General features: G+C 44.6%; 1 protein-coding gene across 1 annotated transcript in view; it reads right to left on the minus strand.

Annotated features, from left to right (window-relative positions):
* Positions 1-8,604: 8,604 nt before the first annotated feature.
* The window catches only part of LOC124711883 (alpha-tocopherol transfer protein-like), a 147,549-nt gene continuing 132,650 nt past the window's right edge, over positions 8,605-23,503 (minus strand). The window contains exon 7 of the mRNA XM_047242125.1: positions 8,605-9,659. Coding sequence (XP_047098081.1) covers positions 9,502-9,659 — 158 coding nt within the window. The 3' untranslated portion in view covers positions 8,605-9,501. The remainder of the gene's footprint in view (positions 9,660-23,503) is intronic.

The following is a 23,503-nucleotide window of genomic DNA, read 5'->3' on the forward strand; positions in this document are numbered from 1 at the left end:
ACTGAGAACGTAGGTTGCAACTGCTACACTGAGATGAAGAGGTTGGCACAAGAGAGGAATTCTTGGCGGGCCCCATCAAACCATTCAGAAGACTGAAGACGGGGGGGGGGGGGGGGGGGCGACAAACTTAGAGTAGTTGTGGAGGGTGCCTTGAGGAAATGAATCCGTGTCCGGAAAGGTCATCCAACGACGCTACCGAGCATCGAAGTTGCAGGCGCCAGCCACCTGGCCTCCCCTTCGGCAGCAAACTTGACGCTGACGGACCGCAGTCTGAAAGTCTGGCAGCGCTGCTTGTTCTACATCTACATTTATACTCCGCAAGCCACCCAACAGTGTGTGGCGGAGGGCATTTTACGTGCCACGGTCATTACCTCCCTTTTCTGTTCCAGTAGCGTATGGTTCGCGGGAAGAACGACTGTCTGAAAGCCTCAGTACGCGCTCGAATCTCTCTAATTTTCCATTCGTGATCTCCTCGGGAGAAGCAATATATTCGATACCTCATCCAGAAACGCACCCTCTCGAAACCTGGCGAGCAAGCTACACCGCGATGCAGAGCGCCTCTCTTGCAGAGTCTGCCACTTGAGTTTGCTAAACATCTCCGTAACGCTATCACGGTGATCACGACTGACTGCCACGATCGCCAGTGGAGAAGATGGTGCTAGCGGCTGCATAGAAAGTCCTTGTCTTCTACAGATGCGATGCTCTGTTGCCTGGTTGATGACTGTTTCGGAAATAGGTTTCTATCTGCTGTTTATTTTTCTCCTGTATACCGAGACAAACAGTGGAGATTTTGGAGGGTTCCTGGAGAAAAATACACTGCAGATGGAAACCCTTGTCCGAAATCATTATCGACCGTGGCAATAGAGTATCGCATCCCTAGAAGACAATGTCTGCCTACGCTGCAGCCGGCTCCATCTCCACTGACGATCATGGCGATCAGTCGCCACAATCTGAGGCTACCTCATGAGAAAGGGAAGGATCTGCAAAAACTTGCCCAACGCATTTCTGTAGTATATAGTGAATTTTGTGAGACACTTCTCAAGTAGCCCACAACATACACAGAAGACAAGGAATGAAAAGAAAAGCTGTCCGTTGTTACTCTATGTTTTTGAGAAGATTCTTATCAATTTTGCTCACTTCCTAAATTTCTATTATGTGAAATAATGGTGATGAAAATGTTTTCTGGAAATTTGTTTATTTCACTGCAATTTTTAAAATTCCTGCGATTGTAGAAGTGATACTTAATTAAAAGGGCATATGTACAATACACACAACGCATTCCTTTAGAACTCCAGCAAATCAAGATTATAAAGGTGCACAGAAAAGTTTCATATAAAACTGTGTTCCAAATTATCCGAAAAATTTGTGCCTACTGAACGTTCTCAATTTTGTTACGTATTTCCACTATGCACCTTTTGGGTCCATGTCAGTGTTTATAAGACTCCAATGCCACACAACCAACTACTTAAATTTCGTAGTACATTTACCGTCTGTATTAAGTGTTAACTACATTTACATTTTTAAGCTGTGTTGCCACATTTATGTTCTAGTGGCGCCCTGTCACAAAAGTGTGCGCTTGAATCACTGTCATCGTGTAGAGAGCAACAGTTGCATTTCATTTGGTGCCAGCGTGGATGTTCAGGTTGAGCTGATGATAACATACAGTCAACAACGTGCCCTTAGGTTTACTGACAGAGAAATAGAAAGGAACGACAGTGTTGATGGAACAAGGTTCTGACACTCCACTCCTCCTCTCTATCGTCAGACATAAGCAAAAACACCCTGTCAGTGCGTTAGCGTCTATGGAATAAATGACTGGGTTAAGGAGTGGACCCTTATTCTATTACAGAGCACGACAGTGTTTACCTGTACACAAATTGTTTTTGATTCAGGATTATTGTCATAAAAATACAAGAATTTACATAGGTTGTTAACATGACACTGCTAGGACAGTTATCAAGATAACGCATTTCGTCCTGTTTAATCGAAATAACTCTGAACACAATATCATATTTTAACCAGAAGATTCTCTACAAATTATTCTTACTACTATATCGTGAAGTTAGCCAATTTTTCGACAAATCATCCGATTCTGGTTGTAATCTCAGTACTATTTAGGACGACAATCAAGTCTATGGAGGATGGTTAGCATTTGTGACAAGCTGAGCAAAAGATTACTCAAGGTTGCTCGAGTTCACAGTGGACGCAAGCTGGTGAACCAACAAGTTTACACCTATGCTAGCAGTATTTACCTTAGCTGCGATGAACTGTCTGCTGCATGGCTGCTCTCGTCCTCTGGAAGTCCAATAAAAGCTAATCAAAATCTTTGCTGATTTTTCAGCAGAAACTGTTATACGTTTCCCGTTAGGCAAGAAAACATGCACCCATCCATAGTCTTGAAATATGGCGATATGCACATGTATGGTTGGAGCAGTGTGCATATTACACTGCTCTGTCAGCTCTCGCAAGGACAATTAACTACGTGGCCGATTTGTTTCTCCACTGTTGAAGCTCAGCGACGCTGTAGCTAATATCTAGCTGAATGTCAGCCAAAGTGAATGCAGTGTCCACACACATTCCTCTTGTGCGTCGTACAGAGCGTGATGCGCCCCGTTCTGCACTTGACGCTGGTTCAGAGAATAGTCCCCGAAATTTTCGGTCTTGTGTATCTCGTAGCAAAACTGTCCCCCACCTGGGTCCTTTCGTGCTCCATGTCACGGTTTTTTTCCAACCAATGAGAGCATTCCTTTCATCTTGTGGGAACTACCTTTGCCAATCGCGAAGGACCTACCATCAAACTGCATCAAAATTTCGGTACTTTACTCCTTCCTAGTTCATTTCAGTCATTCGGATATTTTGTGCCATTCATGTGAGCCGGCCGCTGTGGCCGAGCGGTTCGAGGCGCTACAGTCTGGAACCGCTACGGTCGCAGGTTCGAATCCTGCCTCGGGCATGGACGTGTGTGATCTCCTTAGGTTGGTTAGGTTTAAGTAGTTCTAGGGGACTGATGACCTCAGCAGTTAAGTCCCATAGTGCTCAGAGCCATTTGAACCATTCACGTGATCGACTGCATCGCTGGTCTGTTCGTATCCATCTTTCCCAACGCAGTTTTCTAAAGATTCTCTCTGTAGCACTCCGCTGGCACACACCTGCCCTCTTCGATGATACACCCGGCGCATTTATTGTCCCTCGCCACAGGTCGCTTTAAGAGCATTCCGTTGTACTCAGGCCATGACGTCGCAACTCGCATCTGCTCCCTAACTAAATCTTTTCCTATAGCAGCTTTTTTCTTCTCTTGCTCATCGACATGCAGGATTTAGGTTCGGTGTGTTAAAGCCGTCGACTGAGTGTCATCCCTTTGCATTGCATACTGTACATTTTAATAGGCAAATCTGCTCATTTTCGCTGAAGTAGGTGAAGTGACGTTCACCTTCCTGTTGCGATGTATAAAGTCTGTCATGTAAGGTGCGAAATTGACAATCATTTAATCTGCCAACTTACAAGGTCACGGAACGTCCAAGCTAAGTGTTGTAGCTGGGTGAGTCGATGTCCGCAAATTATGGTTCAAGGGACATGATAGATGACTGCGATTCGAGAGTGTGTTCCAAATAAAAAGACTTGCTCGTTTGGATAAGTATTATTAGGTAGCGGGTTCGATTCCCGGCGGGGTCAGGGATTTTCTCTGCCTCGTGATGACTGGGTGTTGTGTGCTGTCCTTCGGTTAGTTGGGTTTAAGTAGTTCTAAGTTCTAGGGGACTGATGACCGTAGATGTCAAGTCCCGTAGTGCTCAGAGCCATTTTTTTATTATTAAGTAGCACGTTCTGCGATATGATACAAAGAAACACATGCTTTGCAAAAACTTCAGTGGCTTTATTCCACAGAATTGGACATCATGACTAATAAGGAAACTTTGATCAAATGTTCTTTATGGGATCTGCTTTGAAAAAAGTGCCGGAGTAAACGAGTTATGATGAGCGAGTGAGACGACATAGTTAAAAAGAAAGAGGCATACTACATTAGGTTTCTATGACACAAATGAAGCACCAGAATTAAAGCGGCGAGTGCTCTATTCAGACTAAACATGGATTCATCCAAAATACACTTTAAAGAATAGTTTCCACAGTGATAGCGTGTACGATGAATCGCCAAACAAAAGTGTCAGTGTTTAACTGCTGGGCTATGCAGCGCATGTAGGTTTCGAGCTCAGCGATCTATTTTTATGGTCTGCATGTTCTGGCAGATTCAGAAAAATCGATCCAAATAACTTACTCCACATAGTCAATAGGAAAGGACTGTATAACTTCTGTTGAACATTCGGTACTGAAGATGACCAGGTGTTACCACGATGACATGGAGGGTACCGTGATATTTGGAGGAAGCCCATCAGATACATTTGCTGCGAAAAGTGGAGTTCCTAGAGCGTGCGTAGTGGCACCCGTATCTTGTTCGGTATACTCTTTCTTTCCTCCTGAATGTTGCTTCCGGCGAAACAAACCTGGCCATCTGTTTATATAACAAAGCTGACAGAAAACTTTATATTACTTTGCTACTCTGATCCAAGCGCTATTCTGAAGACTTAAGCAGCTTCTTATTAGCTGACGATTCAGCATTCCTAGCACATGCTCAACACAACCTTCAAAGGCATATGGACAAATTTGCTGATGCGTGCCAGCTCTTATTCGTGTGTATGTATGTGGAGAACATTGTTATGCTCAAAACAGATTCCATATTTCTAGCTCTCCGGAAAGCGTTTGACATGGAGGCGCTTTGCAGGCTGTTAAAGTACGATCATTTGGAATAGCTTCACAGATATGCGAGTGGCTCTAAGGCAACTTAAGTTATAGAACCCAGTATGTTGTTCATTAGAGAGAAAAGTGTCCCAGGGAAGTGTGATAAGAGCGCTATTATTCTCTATATACATAAATGATATGGCGGCCAGTGTGGACAGCAATCTGTGGTGTACGTTAGGGTGTAAGTTCAGTGACTGAGGATACAGGATGAATCAGACGAAATTTCTAGTTAGTGTGATGAATGATAGCTAATTCTAAATGTAGAAAAATGTAAAAATGTAAGGTAATGCAGATGAGTGGAAAAAACAAACCTGTAATGTTCGGACACAGCATTAGTAGTGCCTTGCTTGACACATTCACGTCGTTCAAATATACGAATGTGATATGAAATGGAACGAACATTTAAGTGTCGTGGGAGGGAAGGCGCCTGATGGACTTCGGTTTAATGGGAGAATTTAAATAAAGTATCGTTCATCTGCAAAGGAGACCGCATATAGGACGCTGGGGCGACCTATACTTGAGTGCTAGTCGAGTGTTTGGAATCCGTGCTTCTTCGGCTTGAAGGAAGACATTGAAGCAGTTCAGAGGCGGGCTGCTAGATTTGTTGCTCCTAGATTCTATCAACACGCTATGTTACAGAGATGCTTCGCGAAATCTAATGGGAGTACTTGGAGGGAAGGCGAAAAAATGGCTCTGAGCACTGTGGGACTCAACAGCTGTGGTCATCAGTCCCCTAGAACTTAGAACTAGTTAAACCTAACTAAGCTAAGGACATCACACACATCCATGCCCGAGGCAGGATTCGAACCTGCGACCGTAGCAGTCGCGCGGTTCCAGACTGCGCGCCTAGAACCGCGAGACCACCGCGGCCGGCAGGGAAGGCGACAATCTTTTTCGAGGGACAGTACTGAGAAAATTTATAGAGCGTTACAAATCTCAGACAGTTTGAAGTGGGACACACTTGCAGATAGACGACGCGCTAAACAGAAGGGGCTGCTCACTAAATTCCGAAATCCAATCTTCACCGAGGATTTATTATATTGTAGTATACTATTACCACCAACTTTCAAATCGCGTAATGATCATCATTCAAAGGTAAGGGAAATAAGAGCTCGTACTGAGGCGTTCAGACAGTCGTTTTTCCCTCGTGCGATCCGCGACTGGAACGGGGGGAGGGGGGGAGGGGGGGGGAATATGACTTTGGCGTGAATTGTGCCCTGGGCCTCACACCGCTTGGTGGCTAGAGGAGTATATATATATATATATATATATATATATATATATATATATATATATATATATATATATATATGTAGAAACGTCATATGAAGCTGACTGCAGAACGATTCTGCTGCTTCGAACACACATTGCGCCTAAGGACCACCAACATTAGATACGAAAAATTAGAGCTTATATGGAGGCATGTAGACACTTTTTCCTCGTTCTGCTTGCGATTGGAACAGGATAGGGAATGACTTAGTGGTATAGGGTACCCTTCACCACACGCAGCAAGGTGAAATGCGGAGCATCGATGTAGATGGATATGTATGCCATGATACTGCACGGCTACTTGTTGAATGCAGTCGGAAATTTTTACTACCTTGGCCGCTACTGTCGGAAGGACGACGGAATAAGAGCGAGAACTGCGAGAACAATAAACATCTTAGGTGACCACCAAAAGATATAACTGTTGAGACCTGGACACTATACGCAAAAGAAGAACGCTAGCTCAACGCCTTTCGTCTGCAGCGCCTACAAAATATTCAGTGTTTGGTGTTGAGGGACCATATGATAAACGAAATGGTTCGGAATACGGCAAAGCTAACGAGTATCACGGCCACTTTAAAGGAACGTCGCCTGCGGTCGCTAGAACACTGCGTGGACCTCCCCCGTCTTCCCCGACCCAAATTACTTAGTGAGACAGCAGGTGCAAGAGATCGCCTGGAACATCCGCATTGCGCTTTAAAGACTCAGCCAAGCGCGATAGGAAGGCGGTCAGTACTAACTGCAAACGGAGCGAGCTCTCCGAGGACAGCAGCAAATGGGAGAAACTCGTCGAGGATGCCAGCAAGTTCCACAACGGCGCCTGGCTCCACAACTTAGATGTTATACGAGCGTGTGGACACGCGCTTGTGACTAACACGTCTTTCGGAGTGGTACGCACCGTTACCACCTATGGGCGACGATAAGGTCGTCGCATGGGCTCCTGAGTCACTGAAGTCACGAAGGTGTCTGGGTGAGGTTATTTGAACCTTCCATTAGCAAGTGCACGCCAGTGATTATACAGGACACTGGCGTCTGGACACTGCTCTACTTTTGAGAGTACCAGGCACCGGACTGCACCGTGTGAGAGCAGCAATCCCACTGCCTTCGTGAACGATGACAGCAGCCAGTGAGGCTAAACTATTTTGAACTCGCAGTTCTGTCAATTGTTTCGGTTGTAATACATATATTGTTACTATTAAGGTGTAAGTTGTTTTCGTCAATTATACTGTTTTACAAACAGTTTCTTATCAGGAAATACTCAATGCAGAACCCCCACTAAAGCCAAAGTACTCTGGCGCTGAATGTTGCCTATGTTAAATAACAATCGACAGCCTGTTGATTTAGAATCACTAACTCCTTATTTCTTATTAATGACGCCTGAGAATTATCAGCAGTCTTTATTGCGAGTTAGAAAAGAACAGTCTGCATGAATGTGACCTTAGATTTCTGACGATCTGTGCTTGCAAATTGATGAAAAAATGCAAACTTTACCTGAATGAAAAAATATCGGCGCCGCCTTTCTGGAAGTAGAAATTTTTCCATTCACATTAACTGGAAGTTAATAACATGTTGGCTAAGGCAGTATGAGATATTTGCACTGCACTTGATCGCCAAGACGAAACCGAGTTTACAATGTATCAGTGATAAGCGGTAGTCAAATGTGAACGAGGCAGGTGGAAAAAATAAAGTGAACTGTTTATTATTTCAGAAGTTATCGGCGTAACTGTCAATACCTTTATCGAACTGAGACAAGAGTGTCAATGCCTTCATGCAAAAATGTTTGCCGTTGCCTACAAAATCATGATTTTATCTAGGCGTGCACTATTTCGTCGAAAGCAAATCGACGGCCACGAATATTCTCCTTGGGGACTTCGAAAATGCGGAAATCGCATGGGGATGGATCGGGACTGTATGGAGGCTGCGTAGGGTATTCGCAGTGGAACTTTTGCAGTGTAGTCTGAACAACCTTGGGAACATATAGGCTCTGGAAGAAGAGATGTACGCGTGTATACAATCATGGTTCCATGGACAACCGCAGAATTTTTTTCAATGAAGGCATTGACTATTTTGCCTAACAGTGTAATAAATGTTAACAGTTATGGCGATTACTCTTAAAATAATAGATTACTTACTTTTTCCCAAGTGTTTTGTTTTCATTTGACTGCCCCTTGTACACCGACATCGACACTACTACACAAGACAAAAACACGTTTATAACATTTCATCCACATTAGTCTTTCATGAGGGGACTGAGTGATAAGCCGGGGATTCGAACACTGCTCCTTCCTAATGGGTTGCACTACCTCTCTTGCTAACTAATTTGCTGGATCATCGTAATTGTGTTGGCACAAGAAAACCTGTACGCTGTAGAAGTTAACAATCAATATCTAAAACGAACGTGAGCACAATGGGTCTATACCCAAAGCGAAATTCGCTGGCAATTGGATACAGAGTGTTTTATTTAGAAACAGTTATCTTTATTGGTACCAAAAATTTTATACAGTTCAACTGTTAGATTTACAATGCCACATTTAAATACTTGAGTATCTGTAATATGGTTTGGGGTTCTACATTATAAATAATTATTATGAATAAAGAGTTATAAAACAATAGATTTCTGTAGTAATTACTGTAGTAATTACTAATGAAAATGTGTTTTGGAAACTGACATAAATTGTTTTGAATTTCAGAAACGGCACAGAAGCTAACAGCACGTCTGTAAAAAACTACAGGAAGTTACCTACATTTTAAACTAATTTTAGCGAACTGATAATCCTTATTGGTAATAAAATCGGAAACTAAATGCTGTAAAAGACACACGGCGGGCGTGAAAAATCGAATGCTGCTTCTCGTAGCAAACAAGACGGGACAGAATAGCGCCCAGTTACTTATTTAGTAAGTAAAACACTAGAACAAAATGTTAAAAAATAATTAAGCGGCTATCAATACAAGTGAAATCAATTTCACACTCCTTTTCGACACCTGAGTGACCTTTCTGAAATTATTTTACACCTAGTAACTGAATGCTCTCCGAACATAGTTATTAACACTCATGCAAACTATACAGATACAGAAACTCACGCATACGCGAAATGTTTTTAGAAGTATTATTGTGAAATATTCATTGCTTTTTCTGTGAGTGTAATTATGTTGATCTGGACTGTCGTTTCACTTTGCACTGGTATCTTAATACTTAGATTTTTCCATCGCTTTCTGCTATTCTTTCGTGAAAGAAAATTTAAAGCTACAAGAAGTAAAATTCGAAGTAATCAAAAGCGCGACATAGTTTGTCCAATTTTTTTCAGCTTTCAAGTAGATTGTTGGTATTCTGTCCTTTGGAGCTAGTAATGAATCCAGCACTACGAAAGTTTGTAGGTCCACGCACAGCGTCACAGGTACTGTGAAGATCAGGGGCGTTTCGGACGGTGGACCGTCTTCAGGAGATCAGTCTACGGCGAGCTGCCTGAAGGAGCCGGCCATGTCGAAGACGTCGCGGCGCGCCTTGGAGCGGGCGGCGGTGGGGCGCAGCTTCTCGTCCACTCCGTACTTGCCGTCCTCCAGGAAAAAGTCCCGCCGGGACTCGAGGCGTTTGCGGAATCGCTCTGAAACACACAAATCATCTTTACTAAGCAGCAGCTACTGAGAGGCTAAGCGATTTTCCTTTGTCTCGCTTATGAACACCAAGTTATATAGCTTGCTACGAGGGGCGTTCGTTAAGTAATTCAACACATCTTTTTTCTCGGCAAATTTCGGTTGAAAAAATGTGAAATCCCGTTGTGGGATGTAGTGGAATATTCCCCTTTCCGCTCTTATCGTGTCATGAAGTTCCGACAGGTGGCGGCGCTATACGTGACCTTCAAAATTGCGTCTGTAACGGTGGTGCGATCCAACCAGAGAGCCTGTAAGTAGGCTGTTTAGGTTTTTATGTTGGTAACGCCACGTAGCGCTCTATATGAAAATCACTGACTGTGCTCTGTGAAGTCTGTGGCTGGTCTGCATTGTTGCAGTATCGCTATTGTGGTTTGGGCAGTTAGCTGCTGACAACGCGTAGCGTTGCGCAGTTGGAGGTGAGCCGCCAGCAGTGGTGGATGTGGAGGGGAGAGATGGAGTTTTGAGAGCGGACGATCTGGACGTGTGTCCATCAGAAAGAATAAATTTCTAATATTGGATATCATGGACTGAGATATATATTATGACTTTTGAACACTATTAAGGTAAATACATTGTTTGTTCTCTATCAAAATCTCTTTTGCTAACTATGCCTATCAGTAGTTAGTGCCTTCAGTAGTTTGAATCTTTTATTTAGCTGGCAGTAGTGGCGCTCGCTGTATTGCAGTAGTTCGAGTAACGAAGATTTTTGTGAGGTAAGTGATTTGTGAAACGTATAGGTTAATTTAGTCAGGGCCTTTCTCTTGTAGGGATTATTGAAAGTCAGACTGCGTTGCGCTAAAAAATATTGTGTGTCAGTTGAAGCACAGTCATGTATAATTTTTCTAAGGGGAAGTTTCAAGGCGTCATTGAGCTTTTGGCGGAAAACCAGGGTATGGCAGATATTCATAGGCGCTTGCAGAATATCTACGGAGACCTGGCAGCGAACAGAAGCACGGTGAGTCGCTAGGCGACGCGTGTGATCATCGCAACGAAAGTCGCGCAACCCGTCCCATTTCCCGCGTGGCGGCCGGCAGCACACAGCAATGAACTACTGCGAAGTTGGAACGTGAAGACACAGTCTTCCCAGGTGAGCAACGGATCACAATCTAACACCTTGCTGCACTGCTAGACGTCTCTGTTGGTAGTGCTGATACACCAATCCATCAGGTGGGGTACCCAAAGGTGTGCGCCTGTTGGGTTCCTCACGGCCCAAGAGGAGAACATGAATAGCAACGAAGGACCGTCTGTGTGGAATTACTTGCGCGTAACGAGGCTGACCGTTACTACACTACTGGCCATTAAAATTGCTACACCAAGAAGAAATGCAGATCATAAACGGGTATTCATTGGACAAACATTATACTGGAACTGACATGTGATTACATTTTCACGCAATTTGGGTGCATAGATCCTGAGAGATCAGTACCCATAACAACCACCTCTGGCCGTAACAACGGCCTTGATACGCCTGGGCATTGAGTCAAACAAAGCTTGGATGGCGTGTACAGGTACAGCTGCCCATGCAGCTTCAACACGATACCACATTTCGTCAAGAGTAGTGACTGGCGTATTGTGACGAGCCACTTGCTCGGCCACCATTGACCAGACGTTTTCAGTTGGTGAGAGATCTGGAGAATGTGCTGGCCAGGGCAGCAGTCGAACATTTTCTATATCCAGAAAGGCCCGTACAGGACCTGCAATATGCGGTCGTGCATTATCCTGCTGAAATGTAGGGTTTCGCAGGGATCGAATGAAGGGTAGAGCCACGGGTCGTAATACATCTGAAATGTAACGTCCACTGTCCAAAGTGCCGTCAATGCGAGCAAGAGGCGACCGAGACGTGTAACCAATGGCACCCCATACCATCACGCCGGGTGATACGCCAGTATGGCAATAACGAATACACGTTTGCAATGTGCGTTCACCGCGACGTCGCCAAACAAAGATGCAACCATCAGTATGCTGTAAACAGAACCTGGATTCATCCGAAAAAATGACGCTCTGCCATTCATGCACCCAGCTTCGTCGTTGAGTATACCATCGCCGGCGCTCCTGTCTGTGATGCAGCGTCAAGGGTAACCGCAGCCACGGTCTCCGAGCTGATAGTCCATGCTGCTGCAAACGTCGTGGAACTGTTCGTGCAGATGGTTGTCTTGCAAACGTCCCCATCTGTTGACTCAGGGATCGAGACGTGGCTGCACAATCCGTTACAGCCATGCGTATAAAATACCTGTCATCTCGACTGCTAGTGATTCGAGGCCGTTGGGATCCAGCACGGCGTTCCGTATTACCCTCCTGAACCCACCGATTCCATATTCTGCTGACAGTCATTTGATCTCGACCAACGCGAGCAGCGATGTCGCGATACGACGAACCGCAATCGCGACAGGCTACAATCCGACCTTTATCAAAGTCGGAAACGTGATGGTACGCATTTCTCCTCCTTACACGAGGCATCACAACATCGTTTCACCAGGCAAAACCGGTCAACTTGCTGTTTGTGTATGAGAAATCGGTTGGAAACTTTCGTCATGTCAGCACGTTTTGGGTGTCGCCACCGGCGCCAACCTTGTGTGAATGCTCTGAAAAGCTAATCATATCACATATGGAACTATCTTGCATATCACAGGAACTACTACTTCTTGTGGGTTAAATTTCGCGTCTGTAGTACGTCATCTTCGTGGTGTAGCAATTTTAATGGCCAAGAGTGTATTTGTATAAGATATAACAACATTTTGTTGTCATGTAACATGAGTCCACATTCACAAGAATGTTGATTTATTTATTTATGAATAAAATATATATATATTGGAAGCGATCTGAGTATCACGGAATGTTTGTAACATACTTTCTATCAAATATGATTATAAAAATTTACTGTAGCACGGAAACTGGTGAAGTCGAGTGAACTCTTGTCTGTTTGACATCAGAACGATGTATTTGGTGGGGACAGTCTTCAGCCAATGGAGAACACTACTTGAAATCACGTCTATGGAAGATGAGAACGCTATATTCCGGTGGGGATGGCCCTCAGCCAACGGAGAAGTAGACAGTGACGGAACACTACTTGAAGAGGAGACACTTTTTGAGCGGTGCATACTAGCCAATGGTTGAAACACTTCACGTGGAGTTTCGGAAGAAGGGAGACCTGCCGAAGGTAAAATGGGAGGCTTCGTCGTGTAGGAGGTAACTTCTGGGTGGTAAACGGCCGCTCTCGAGAGGTCTGAATGTGCTCCAGTGCAGAACTACCTTTTTCACTTTCATACCGGAACAGACTAGACAGAGTTTGGATTCGTGGTCTTTATGTCTCGTGTGTTGATGGAAAGATCATATTGCTGAACTCTCAATAACTTTGATCTGGCGAATATTTTCTGTCTTCTAATCACGAGATGGACTCAGCTTTTAGCGAGCCTTGGATGAATATGAAGTTTGGCATTCTACTACCTTTCTTGTAGTGCACTTCTTGCAACTTCTCTGCTTTTTTTGTAAGGTTATCTTTCCTTCCATCTTATTAATGGTGATCATAGGACAACTTCACGTTTGCATGATAAGGCTCACTAGAACTAACATTACTGAACCTAATTCCCTAGTGTCGCCTACATCAGTTTCTGACATCATAATGGAATCCTTTTTATTAATTAATCATTTATCTTATTTTATGAATTAATAATTCTAGCCAATGCATAGACTACGTGACTGCAGGATCACAGGTACGTATTATTTGCAGCCAGTTTAGCGGCAGAGTATGAAAGCAAGCGTGTACGGCTCGACGTACGACTCCAACGATCCATCCTAAACAGAGCTGTGCATAGCCAAATTACCTAAGGTTCAACTAACCGCAGGTAAAATCGCGAAGTAAGTGACTATTGCGTGAAATAAAACGTCTTATTGATTTGTTTTCAGACTAGTTATTCCACACCTCTACGTTCTGGATCATGCGTCCTACAGGACGACGTCACTTTAGTTTCTAATATCACGGTTCCAGAAAACGTCGAGCATCTCTCCATTTCTGATGACGCAATGAGTTGATCGCCTCGACGACACGGGGTCAGCGGTCACACGGTCTCTAGTTTACACAAAGCATTCTGTGTGACGCAGTTGGTGTACTCACCCGAACACCGTCCCTTCGGTGGGCACGCCGTTGCGCTTTCTAGAGCATGCTCGTGTATCAGCACCAAAAGCAAATACCGACTACTAAATACCGTACGATCACCCACCGCTCGTTAGCCGCAATGAGCTCGACAACTGATCCAACTAGCAATTAACCACTATGCCAAGATACTGACGCAACCTGTCTACTACAGCCATGCCGATTAACGCGACAGGACGCTTCTGAGAAGTGGGAATACGAGTAGAGCAAAATTTCGGCACTTTGGTCGGAGGAAAATTTGCAGCATTTTTTGTTCGTCAGGTCTATAGTAGACCGAAATCGATTCCAGGGGAAAGGACGTCGTTTGTTAAATTTTACACACGTTTGGGAATACGGAGAAGCAGCTGGCAGGTGTGGTAGGCCTCTCAGGAAGCCACGACATGCATAAGGTAGCCCGGCCACAGATGTAAGCTGTTCTGTATTCTGGGTATGTAGGGCCGAAGACGGAGTGGCCAGCCAAAAGAAACTAAGTGGCGCGCGGCGACGTTGCTCTTCACGGAAAGGGACACCGCAGAGCAGCGAGCACCTGCGATAGGAATAAACTGCAAGCCAATGGGTACTTCGTGCAGCCGACAAGGGACGTTAGAAGGTAAATGTTTAATTAGTTGTAAGAGCACTACGCCTAGGAGACCTCTTTGCTTACTTTAGGAACAGAATTTGAAGAAGGTCGCGCGTGCTAGCACCTGTGTTTCCGCTTTTTGCTATAGCCACCCCGAGACCGTGGTTGGAGTTGGAGACAAGTCGGCGTGTCTCAGGTCGATCTTGGGCATCTTAGAAATCTTTCGAATATCGACGGGGCTTGTAGGACCTCTGCGGTATTAAGGGATAATTTGATGGTACCGATTATGTGACGGAAGTTTAAATTGTTTACCCGACCTGGAGTAACACACCAAAACTGAAGTGTTTTTATGTTAAAACACGAGCTGTTGCTCTTAATGACGATCATTACTGAGTAAAGCGTGACGGTTGTCAAAAATTGTGTATATCTGGTTGCAAAACATTTTATGTCGTTTATTAAACGGCAATAATCACAAGCTAGACACGCACGATGACCTGTTTCAGCTATCCAGTTTTTCGTTCTCTTCTCCCACTACTAGACTGTGCCATTTGAAATGCAACCCATTCTGGCGTCTCGGCTGCCGTCAGCCATATATCAGCCGATCTGCTAATGGCACACAGTGGTCTTCAATTGCTAATAAATGGGACAGGGTAAACAGTTCGCCGATTTTACAAGTATGCAAGGGAAACTTCACGAAAGGCTTGACTGAATTAGCTGACGGAGTATTTTTCAATTTATTTTTGGGCTGTTGCTGACCATATTCCCTGGCAAAAAAGAGAGGGAGAGAGAGAGAGAGAGAGAGAGAGAGAGAGAGAGAGAGAGAGAGAGAGAGAGAGAGAGACAGAGCTTTTTACACTCCATCTCTAGCTCCGAAATTAAGAGAAACTGTAGCTGCCCTTTAACAAGAAATAACCAAGAAATTATACTGATCGCGCAGTGCTAACGTCATACCGACACTGGCACCAAGGGTTGCCATTCCAGAACGGGTTATTACAAGTGCGCTTGTATGTATACTGTCTGAGCAGAAGTAAAAGGAAACCTATTGCTGGACATTAATATAGAGTCGTCGCACCCTCTGCCTTTAGGGAGGCTCGAATTCTGCTGGGGACAGTTTCTTTGAGACGTCTCAATGTCTGTGGAGAACTGTCATCCTATTCTTCCTCAACTCCCGTCAGAGAAGCTAGTGATGTTGGACCTTTGGGTCTGCAGCGAAGGCAGCGTTCTTACTCACACTCAAGGTGCTCTATCAAGTTGAGATCGGGACTCGGGGCAGGCGAGTCCATTTCAGGAACGTTACTGTCCACAAACCATTGCCTAGAAGATATTGCTTTATAACAAAAGTTCATTGTCATGTTGGTATTGGCATCCATCGTCTCCGAACCGTTCCTCTCCTGTACGCAATGCACAGTGCTGCAAAACGTGTTGACATTCTTCTGCATTCAGCGTTTTCTTAAGCACAGTAACGAAGCCACATCGTAGCAACGGGAAACGCCCCCCCCCCCCCCCCCCCTACACCATAACACCACTTCCTCCGTACTTGACTGTTGGCACTGCACGTGATGGCAGTTTAGGTTCTCCAGGCATTCGCCGAAACCAAACATTTCCTTCGAATTGCCACAGAGTACAACTTTATTGATTACTCCAGATCACTCGTTTCCAGTCATCCAGTGTCCAATCATATCGCTATTTACAGCCCATCAAGTCTCTCTTAACAGTGACTAAACAAATGGGCATCTTACGACGAACGGCTCGACGTTTGTAACCCATTGTTTTTAACTCACTATACACAGTCATTATTATATATGGACTGCTTGTAGCACTTTGAAACTCACGAATGATTCATTCCGCTGAATGCGTGCAATTCTTGGGGGTTCCATACCTCATTTTGCAAAAACGGAACCATTATGGGATCATTTTGATGTCCGCCTGTGTGTGTGTGTGTGTGTGTGTGTGTGTGTGTGTGTGTGTGTGTGTGTGTGTTAGAAAGCTTTGTCAGCAACGGTAAATTTACATCTGTAACTAAGGTGTATAATCCCCTGGCGGTGTAAAAAACTTAAGGGGAGATTATCTTTTGGTTCAAAAAATCTATTTTTTTAAAAAACTGCATTTTTGGATCCATAAGTGTTTAGAATCCACCCCTGAAACTGTTTTTCCGAATACGGACCGGAAATGTTTGTTATTCGCGGTTGAACAAAATATGCACCTGCCTGAAATCGGCTTTTTCCACGCACCAGTTTTTTTTCTTCTTCCAGGGGACGAGTTATCGTACGGTGCTTGGGAGGAAACACACAAAATTCAAATGAAAGTTTGAACGCGTGTGTTTGGAAGTTAGCCCCCAAACATTTGCATTCTGGTGCGAAGACTGTGGAGATTGCGACTTTCCTGGCAGTGAGCAGCTTCAACGAAGGGTATTCAGCAATTCTGAAAACCATGACAACGATGGACGTCGCCCTGGGACTCTATTCGACGCAGTTCGCCAAGCATTCGGACGACCACCGGATCCAAGCGGCCGAAAACCGCTTGTGACCGGTCGTACGAGCGGCTCTGGAGCAGCGCAGGATGGCCCAGATCGAGCAGAACGCCATCTATGAGGAAGAGGAATAACTAGGTTATGGACCCGGAATAGCAGATTGAACGTAAGTTGCATAATATTTCATTTATTCGTAGTCAAAACTTCAAACGCGTTTTTCTCGAAATGACATTTTTTTATCGCGCGGTATGGTAATTTCAAATCTACTGAACCGATTGGCATGATTCTTTGTTTCTGACGAAGCTAACTAAATTGTCTAGGAGTTGTACCACTTATTCCGATCCATCAACTATAAATATTATTACATGGCCGACGAAGTCGTAAAATCGATGAAAAACCCCTATTTTCTCAAATGGCCGCCGTTTTGTTTCCTATGGTCCAAATAACTTAAGCGAGGTCCAACTCCTAAAGAATATTGTACACTTAGCTAACGTCAACTCAATTTTGATTTCAGACGAGCCGGCTGACCTGTAACATACCGCGCGTGCAGGTCTACATCGAAATTTTGTTTCGTTCCGACTGCACTTCCGCCTTTACTCTTCGACATTTCCAGTCGAAAAAATTCCAGTTTGTAGAGGATGTATCAAACATTTTGACTAAATTTGACATTGATATCTGTAACACATCCAGAGAAAAACCATTCTCAAAGACCATGCCTTCTTCGGGCCAAAGATAGTAGACCTCCCCTTAAGCTTTTAAAGTGAATCCACTCATAGGATACGCTCGTTTATGTCACATGTCCCACTCGAAAACTTGCTGATCAAAACCTATAGGGCCGTTCCCTTGACCTAGATTCAGAAATTTGGAAGGAAGGGAGGTCTCACTGGACAAGTACAGGAAGAAAAAGCAGAAAATTGTTAATTTCTGATTATACCACACGAAAAAGATGTCTTGTCGTTTGTTATTCTACTACAAACTTGAAATTAAGACATTCTCTGAAGTCTTGGAATCCTTACGACCGGTGTCTTCCGCATATCAGCTTCGATAGCAGGGAAAAATCGTCGAGGCTCGGCTCCCCAAATCGATGAACTGTGTACATACGTAACTAAGTCTGTACGGAGCTCCCGGCACGTGAGTCCCAAGCGTACCTGTCCAACTTTTTTTACCATCATCACCCACAATGTTCGGCGGCCCCCATTTGTCAGGACGATGTCTGCTGATCATGTTGTTGTTGTTGTTGTTGTTGTTGTTGTCCTCAGTCCTGAAACTGGTTTGATGCAGCTCTCCATGCTACTCTATCCTGTGCAAGCTGCTTCATCTCCCAGTACTTATTGCAACCTTCTGAACCAGCTTAGTGTATTCATCTCTTGGTCTCCCTTTACGATTTTTACCCTCCACGCTGCCCTCCAATGCTAAATTTGTGATCCCTTGATGTCTCAGAACATGTCCTACCAACCGGTCCCTCCTTCTTGTCAAGTTGTGCCACAAATTCCTCCTCTCCCCAATTCTATTCAGTATCTCCTCATTAGTTACGTGATCTACCCATCTTGTCTTCAGCATTCTTCTGTAGCACCACATTTCTAAGGCTTCTATTCTCTTCTTGTTTAAACTATTTATCGTCCATTTTTCACTTCCATACATGGCTACACTCCATACAAATACTTTCAGAAACCGCTTCCTGACAATTAGATCAATACTCGATGTTAACAAATTTCATTCTTCAGACATGCTTTCCTTGCCATTGCCAGTCTACATTTTATATCCTCTATACTTCGACCATAATCAGTTATTTTGCTCCCCAAATAGCAAAACTCCTTTACTACTTTAAGTGTCTCATTTCCTAATCTAATTCCCTCAGCATCACCCGATTTAATTCGACTACATTCCATTGTCCTCGTTTTGCTTTAGTTGATGTTCAACTGCTCTTCCAAGTCCTTTGCTGTCTCTGACAGAATTACAATGTCATCGGCGAACCTCAACGTTTTTATTTCTTCTCCATGGACTTTAATACCTCCTCCAAATTTTTCTTTTGTTTCCTTTACTGCTTACTCAATATACAGATTGAATAACATCGGGGAGAGGCTACAACACTGTCTCACTCCCTTCCCAACCACTGCTTCCATTTCATGCCCCTCGACTTTTGTAACTGCCATCTGGTTTCTGTACAAATTGTAAATAGCCTTTCGCTCCTGTATTTTACCCATGCTACCTTTAGAATTTGGAAGAGAGTATTCCAGTCAATATTGTCAAAAGCTTTCTCTAAGTCCACAAATGCTAGAAATGTAGGTTTGCCTTTCCTTAATCTATTTTCTAAGATAAGTCGTAGGGTCAGTATTGCCTCACGTGTTCCAACATTTCTGCGGAATCCAAACTGATCTTCCCCGAGATCGGCTTCTACCAGTTTTTCCATTCGTCTGTAAAGACTTCGCGTTACTATTTTGCAGCTGTGACTTATTAAACTGATAGTTCGGTAATTTTCACATCTGTCAACACCTACTGATCATGGTGGCTGTTATTCCTTCGAGTTTCCAATTCACGATCTCAACACCGATAGTCTATGTGAGCAGCTTTACAATGGCTGGAATGTCCCTGATGTGTCCTGTGACTAGTCCACGTTCGAAGTTACTGAACTATCCTGACTGACCGATTATGCTGTTATACAGCTTCTCTACTGACTGAAGATCCCTGCGTCGTTTTGTACTCTATGGCCTGCCTCCCGTGACGTCTAGCAGTGAACTCTGCATTAGTTGGTCGTGCCCGAATACGTTTTGTCAATACATGGCGCTCATTTAAGATTCCAATATTTAGAGGGTCTACCAGTACCACAGCGGGTTTCCGGACAGCGGGGGAGTAGCAGCAGTTCCTTACTGGCCACATATACAAGGAGACCTGACCTGTTGGCAGTCAGCGCTAGACCAGCTGCTTGTGTGGCGTGAGATTCCTGGAGCTGCTACCACCACCAGCAGCGGCCCAGATATCGCGCCGCGTGGAACGTCAGATGGAGGAAGAGCGTCAGCGCGGCGAGGCCATCGAACCACGCCTTCTAAGAAGGAGACCCCTTGGCTGCCACCTCACCAGTGCGGGCAACGGCCTCGTCTTCTGTACGTGTTACACCACACGTAACCCGGGCTCGCTAACAGCGGGAAACAGCTTGTTGTGTGAAGCTATTAATGTGGTTCAAATCAAATGGCTCCTAGCTTAACATCTGTGGTCATCAGTCCCCTAGACTTAGAACTACTCAAACCTAACTAACGTAAGGACAGCACACACGTCCATGCCCGAGGCAGGATTCGAACCTGCGAACGTAGCAACAGCGTGGTTCCGGATTGAAGCGCCTAGAACCGTTCGGCCGCACCGGCCGGCTATTAATGTGGTGACAGAACCGATATCTAGGCTGTGCAGCTAGTTTAATCGTAACGCATTAGAGTGCCGCATTTGCAACCATAAACAGACGAAGTGCGTCAGCTGCAGAAACGTAATCAAATTTCACAACATTGCTCTCATGTCCGCATTATACAGGCTGCTTCTAAGAAGGGAAATCTCTACATTACCTTCAGGACAATACTCTGGATTAACTGAAGTCATAGTATACCTCCTAATATCGCGTCTGACCTTTTGCCCGGAGTATTGCAGCAGTTAGTCGTGCCATGGACTCAAGTCGTTCGAAGTTCGCTGCAGAAATACTGGGCCATGCTTCCTCTAGTCGTCCACAACTGCGAAAGTGTTACCGGCGCACGGTTTTTTTATTATTTTTTTGCACGAACTGACATCTGGATTACGTCCCATAAATTTTCGATGGAATTCATGTCGGGATATCCAGAACGCCAAATCATTCGGTCCAACTGTCTAGCATGTTCTTCAAACAGCCGCAAACAACTGTGGCCCGATGGCATGGAGCATTGTCATCCTTAAAATTCTAACATTCTGCGTGGTGTCTGTCTGTTCTAAGTCGTGTCTTCCTACCACTTTCGCGCAACGACGCTCTGAGCGTGTTATTCAGGGGAGTGACTAGTTTGAACCTGGGACCTGTTACTGGTAAGGAGACGCCAGACCACACATGACATGTAGAGTTCAGAAGAGTTCAGTGAGACTAGCGATGATATAACCAAATACTTAATGATTTCAGCGTCAGCTCCACTGCACTCCCTGTAAAAGAATCTTAATACTAACTAAATTTAGTGGAAGGGGTTCAAGGCTTTCCCACTTTTAGTTAGCTGGTAAAATAACGTCGAAAAAGCAGTTAAGTTTACCATTGGAAATTTTATTCTACTCACAAAACATTGTTTATAAATTGCACTATTGATAAAAGTACAGTATGATAAAAACTAACAAAAATGTTAACGAATATTCCCTGAGTGGGTTTCCAAGTTCTACAATGGATCGAAGGATGACCTATGCCATATCACATCTATAATCTAGGTTTAAAATAAGTTTCACAAGAGAGAAAACTATCAAAATGGTCTACAGTGACCCTCAATTATCTTTAATTACTTATTTAACCTGTCGTTAATTACAGTGGCTGATGTGGCTTCTCAATAATTATATGACAGTAAAATCATCGCGTTTCAGATTTTAACTTACGTAGCAAATGTGAATACCATGAGCTTTAATTGACGATCGACACTAGTATTACGCAAAAAGGGGATGTAACGGATGAGACTTCTGCAGTTCTGAGTGAACCCTTACGCGCTCAAAAATGCGGCATCGCGTGCGTTCATTACCTTGTCGGTGTTTGGGCGGCGGGCGGCGCAGCTCCTCACCTAGCCGTCTCGGAAGCAACTCCTTCCTAACTTCTCCTTACTACAATTTACCGAAGTTGATTTAAAAAAAAAAAGCTATCTGGCTGTGTTTTCAACTGACCAATCAGGCTCTCAATGTTAACCTTAAGCTCCGCCTACAAAATTCTGCCTATCCAATGAAAAATGTTATTCTTTTCGTGGTGGGGAATTGTTTTTAACTTTTGCAACGTAACAGAGACGCGAAAAAGTCTCACGCTAAAACTTGCGGCTGGTGTGGCCCTTTTAGTGTTATCGTAAGGTCTATACTATTCTTCTGGAGGGCTCTAGCTTTTAACATGGGGTGGGGGTGGTCCTGGTGGTTGTCTGGCGACGTGGGTGTCCGTCCCTTATCGTAGGGCCTTCTAGCTTAACACGGTTCTGCTCACGGCTTCTGTTCTCGTTTCTCCCCTCGGAACCGCATCTGTTTCACGGTGGGAAGGTATGACATTCATTTAGGCGTTCTTGTGTTCGTATGTGGTATTCCATTTGCTCGCTCGTTGATCGTATTACTTTGGTTAATTTAATGTCAGGATTTATTCGGAGCTATGTGACATACTGCCGGATTTGCTATCATGTCAGGGTTTTCATGGAAGGTGTTGGATTTCCCTGACACCTTACAAAATTTCCACCGTTGTTTAGCTCCAAATGGTATCCAAGTAGGCAACCACAACGATTGCAAGCCAATTATGGGTTCAGTTGGACCAGAGGAACCAGGACCATGGTGACAGTGCTGAAATTTGGTATTTTGGGCGCATTCTTGACAGGTAGATCTCTGAATATCGATTGCCGGAGTGGAGTGTGCTGTGTGTCTAGCTCCGACTACAAATCCGCGTCATGTTAATTCCCGTTGTGCGGCATAGTTGCATCCAAAACCTTCTCACATGAGTACAGATAACTGCTCCGCCAGTGCCCTTTTAAACCTTGTTTACACGAGGCTACTGCCGTCTCTATGTGTGTATGTTGTTCCTTGCCTCGTCACTTTGGTGTATACCATACGTTTGCCGTCATGAAGTGTAATACTTTTGTAAACTGATTCTATGGAACAGAATTTTCTGATCATAGGATGGCCTGAAGGTGGTGTGTATTGTGTGTGTATTAAACCGGGAACGTAGAAACGGCGGAGGGGCTTCGTCCCGCCATAGCCCTCAGTGGTTCACAATCCCACAGTAGTCCAACGACCCCACCGCCGCCCCACACCAAAACCAGGGTTATTATGCGGTCTGTCCCTCCTCCTCCTCCTCCTCCTCCTCCTCCTCATCGCCCCCCCCCCCCTCCCGGGAACGTCTTATACCAGACGAGTGTAACCCAAATGTTTGTGTGGTTGATTAGTTATGGTGTACACACACGGGGAGACAGTATTCGCGCAGCAATCGCCGACATAGTCTAACTGAGGCGAAATTAGGGGAACCAGCCTGCATTCCCCGAGGTAGATGGAAAACCGCCTTAAATACCATCCACAGTCTAGCCGGCACACCGGACCCCGACACTAATCCGCCGGGCGGATTCGTGCCGGGGACCGGCAGGCCTTCCTGCTCGAGAAGCAGCGCGTTAGACTGCGCGGCTAGCTGGGCGGGCTCTGAAAATGGTACTGTGTACCGAAGCTGATAGCCAGTCGGCACCATTAATAAACTGTGACTACAGAAAAAAAACTTTTTTTTTCAGTATTGCATTGGTCGCTGTTCCTTCAAGAATATGACAGGAATGTGTAAGATGAGGATGAGAGGTACGATACTGCAAGATGAATCTGACAGAACAGAAAGACTTCAGTGGAAACAAGGCCCTCTGAGTAAACGACATTCCCTCAAAGTTACTGAAATCCTTGGGCGAGCCAGCCATGA

This window comes from Schistocerca piceifrons, chromosome 8, assembly GCF_021461385.2.
Source record: "Schistocerca piceifrons isolate TAMUIC-IGC-003096 chromosome 8, iqSchPice1.1, whole genome shotgun sequence".
In the NCBI taxonomy this organism is placed as follows: Eukaryota; Metazoa; Arthropoda; class Insecta; order Orthoptera; family Acrididae; genus Schistocerca; species Schistocerca piceifrons.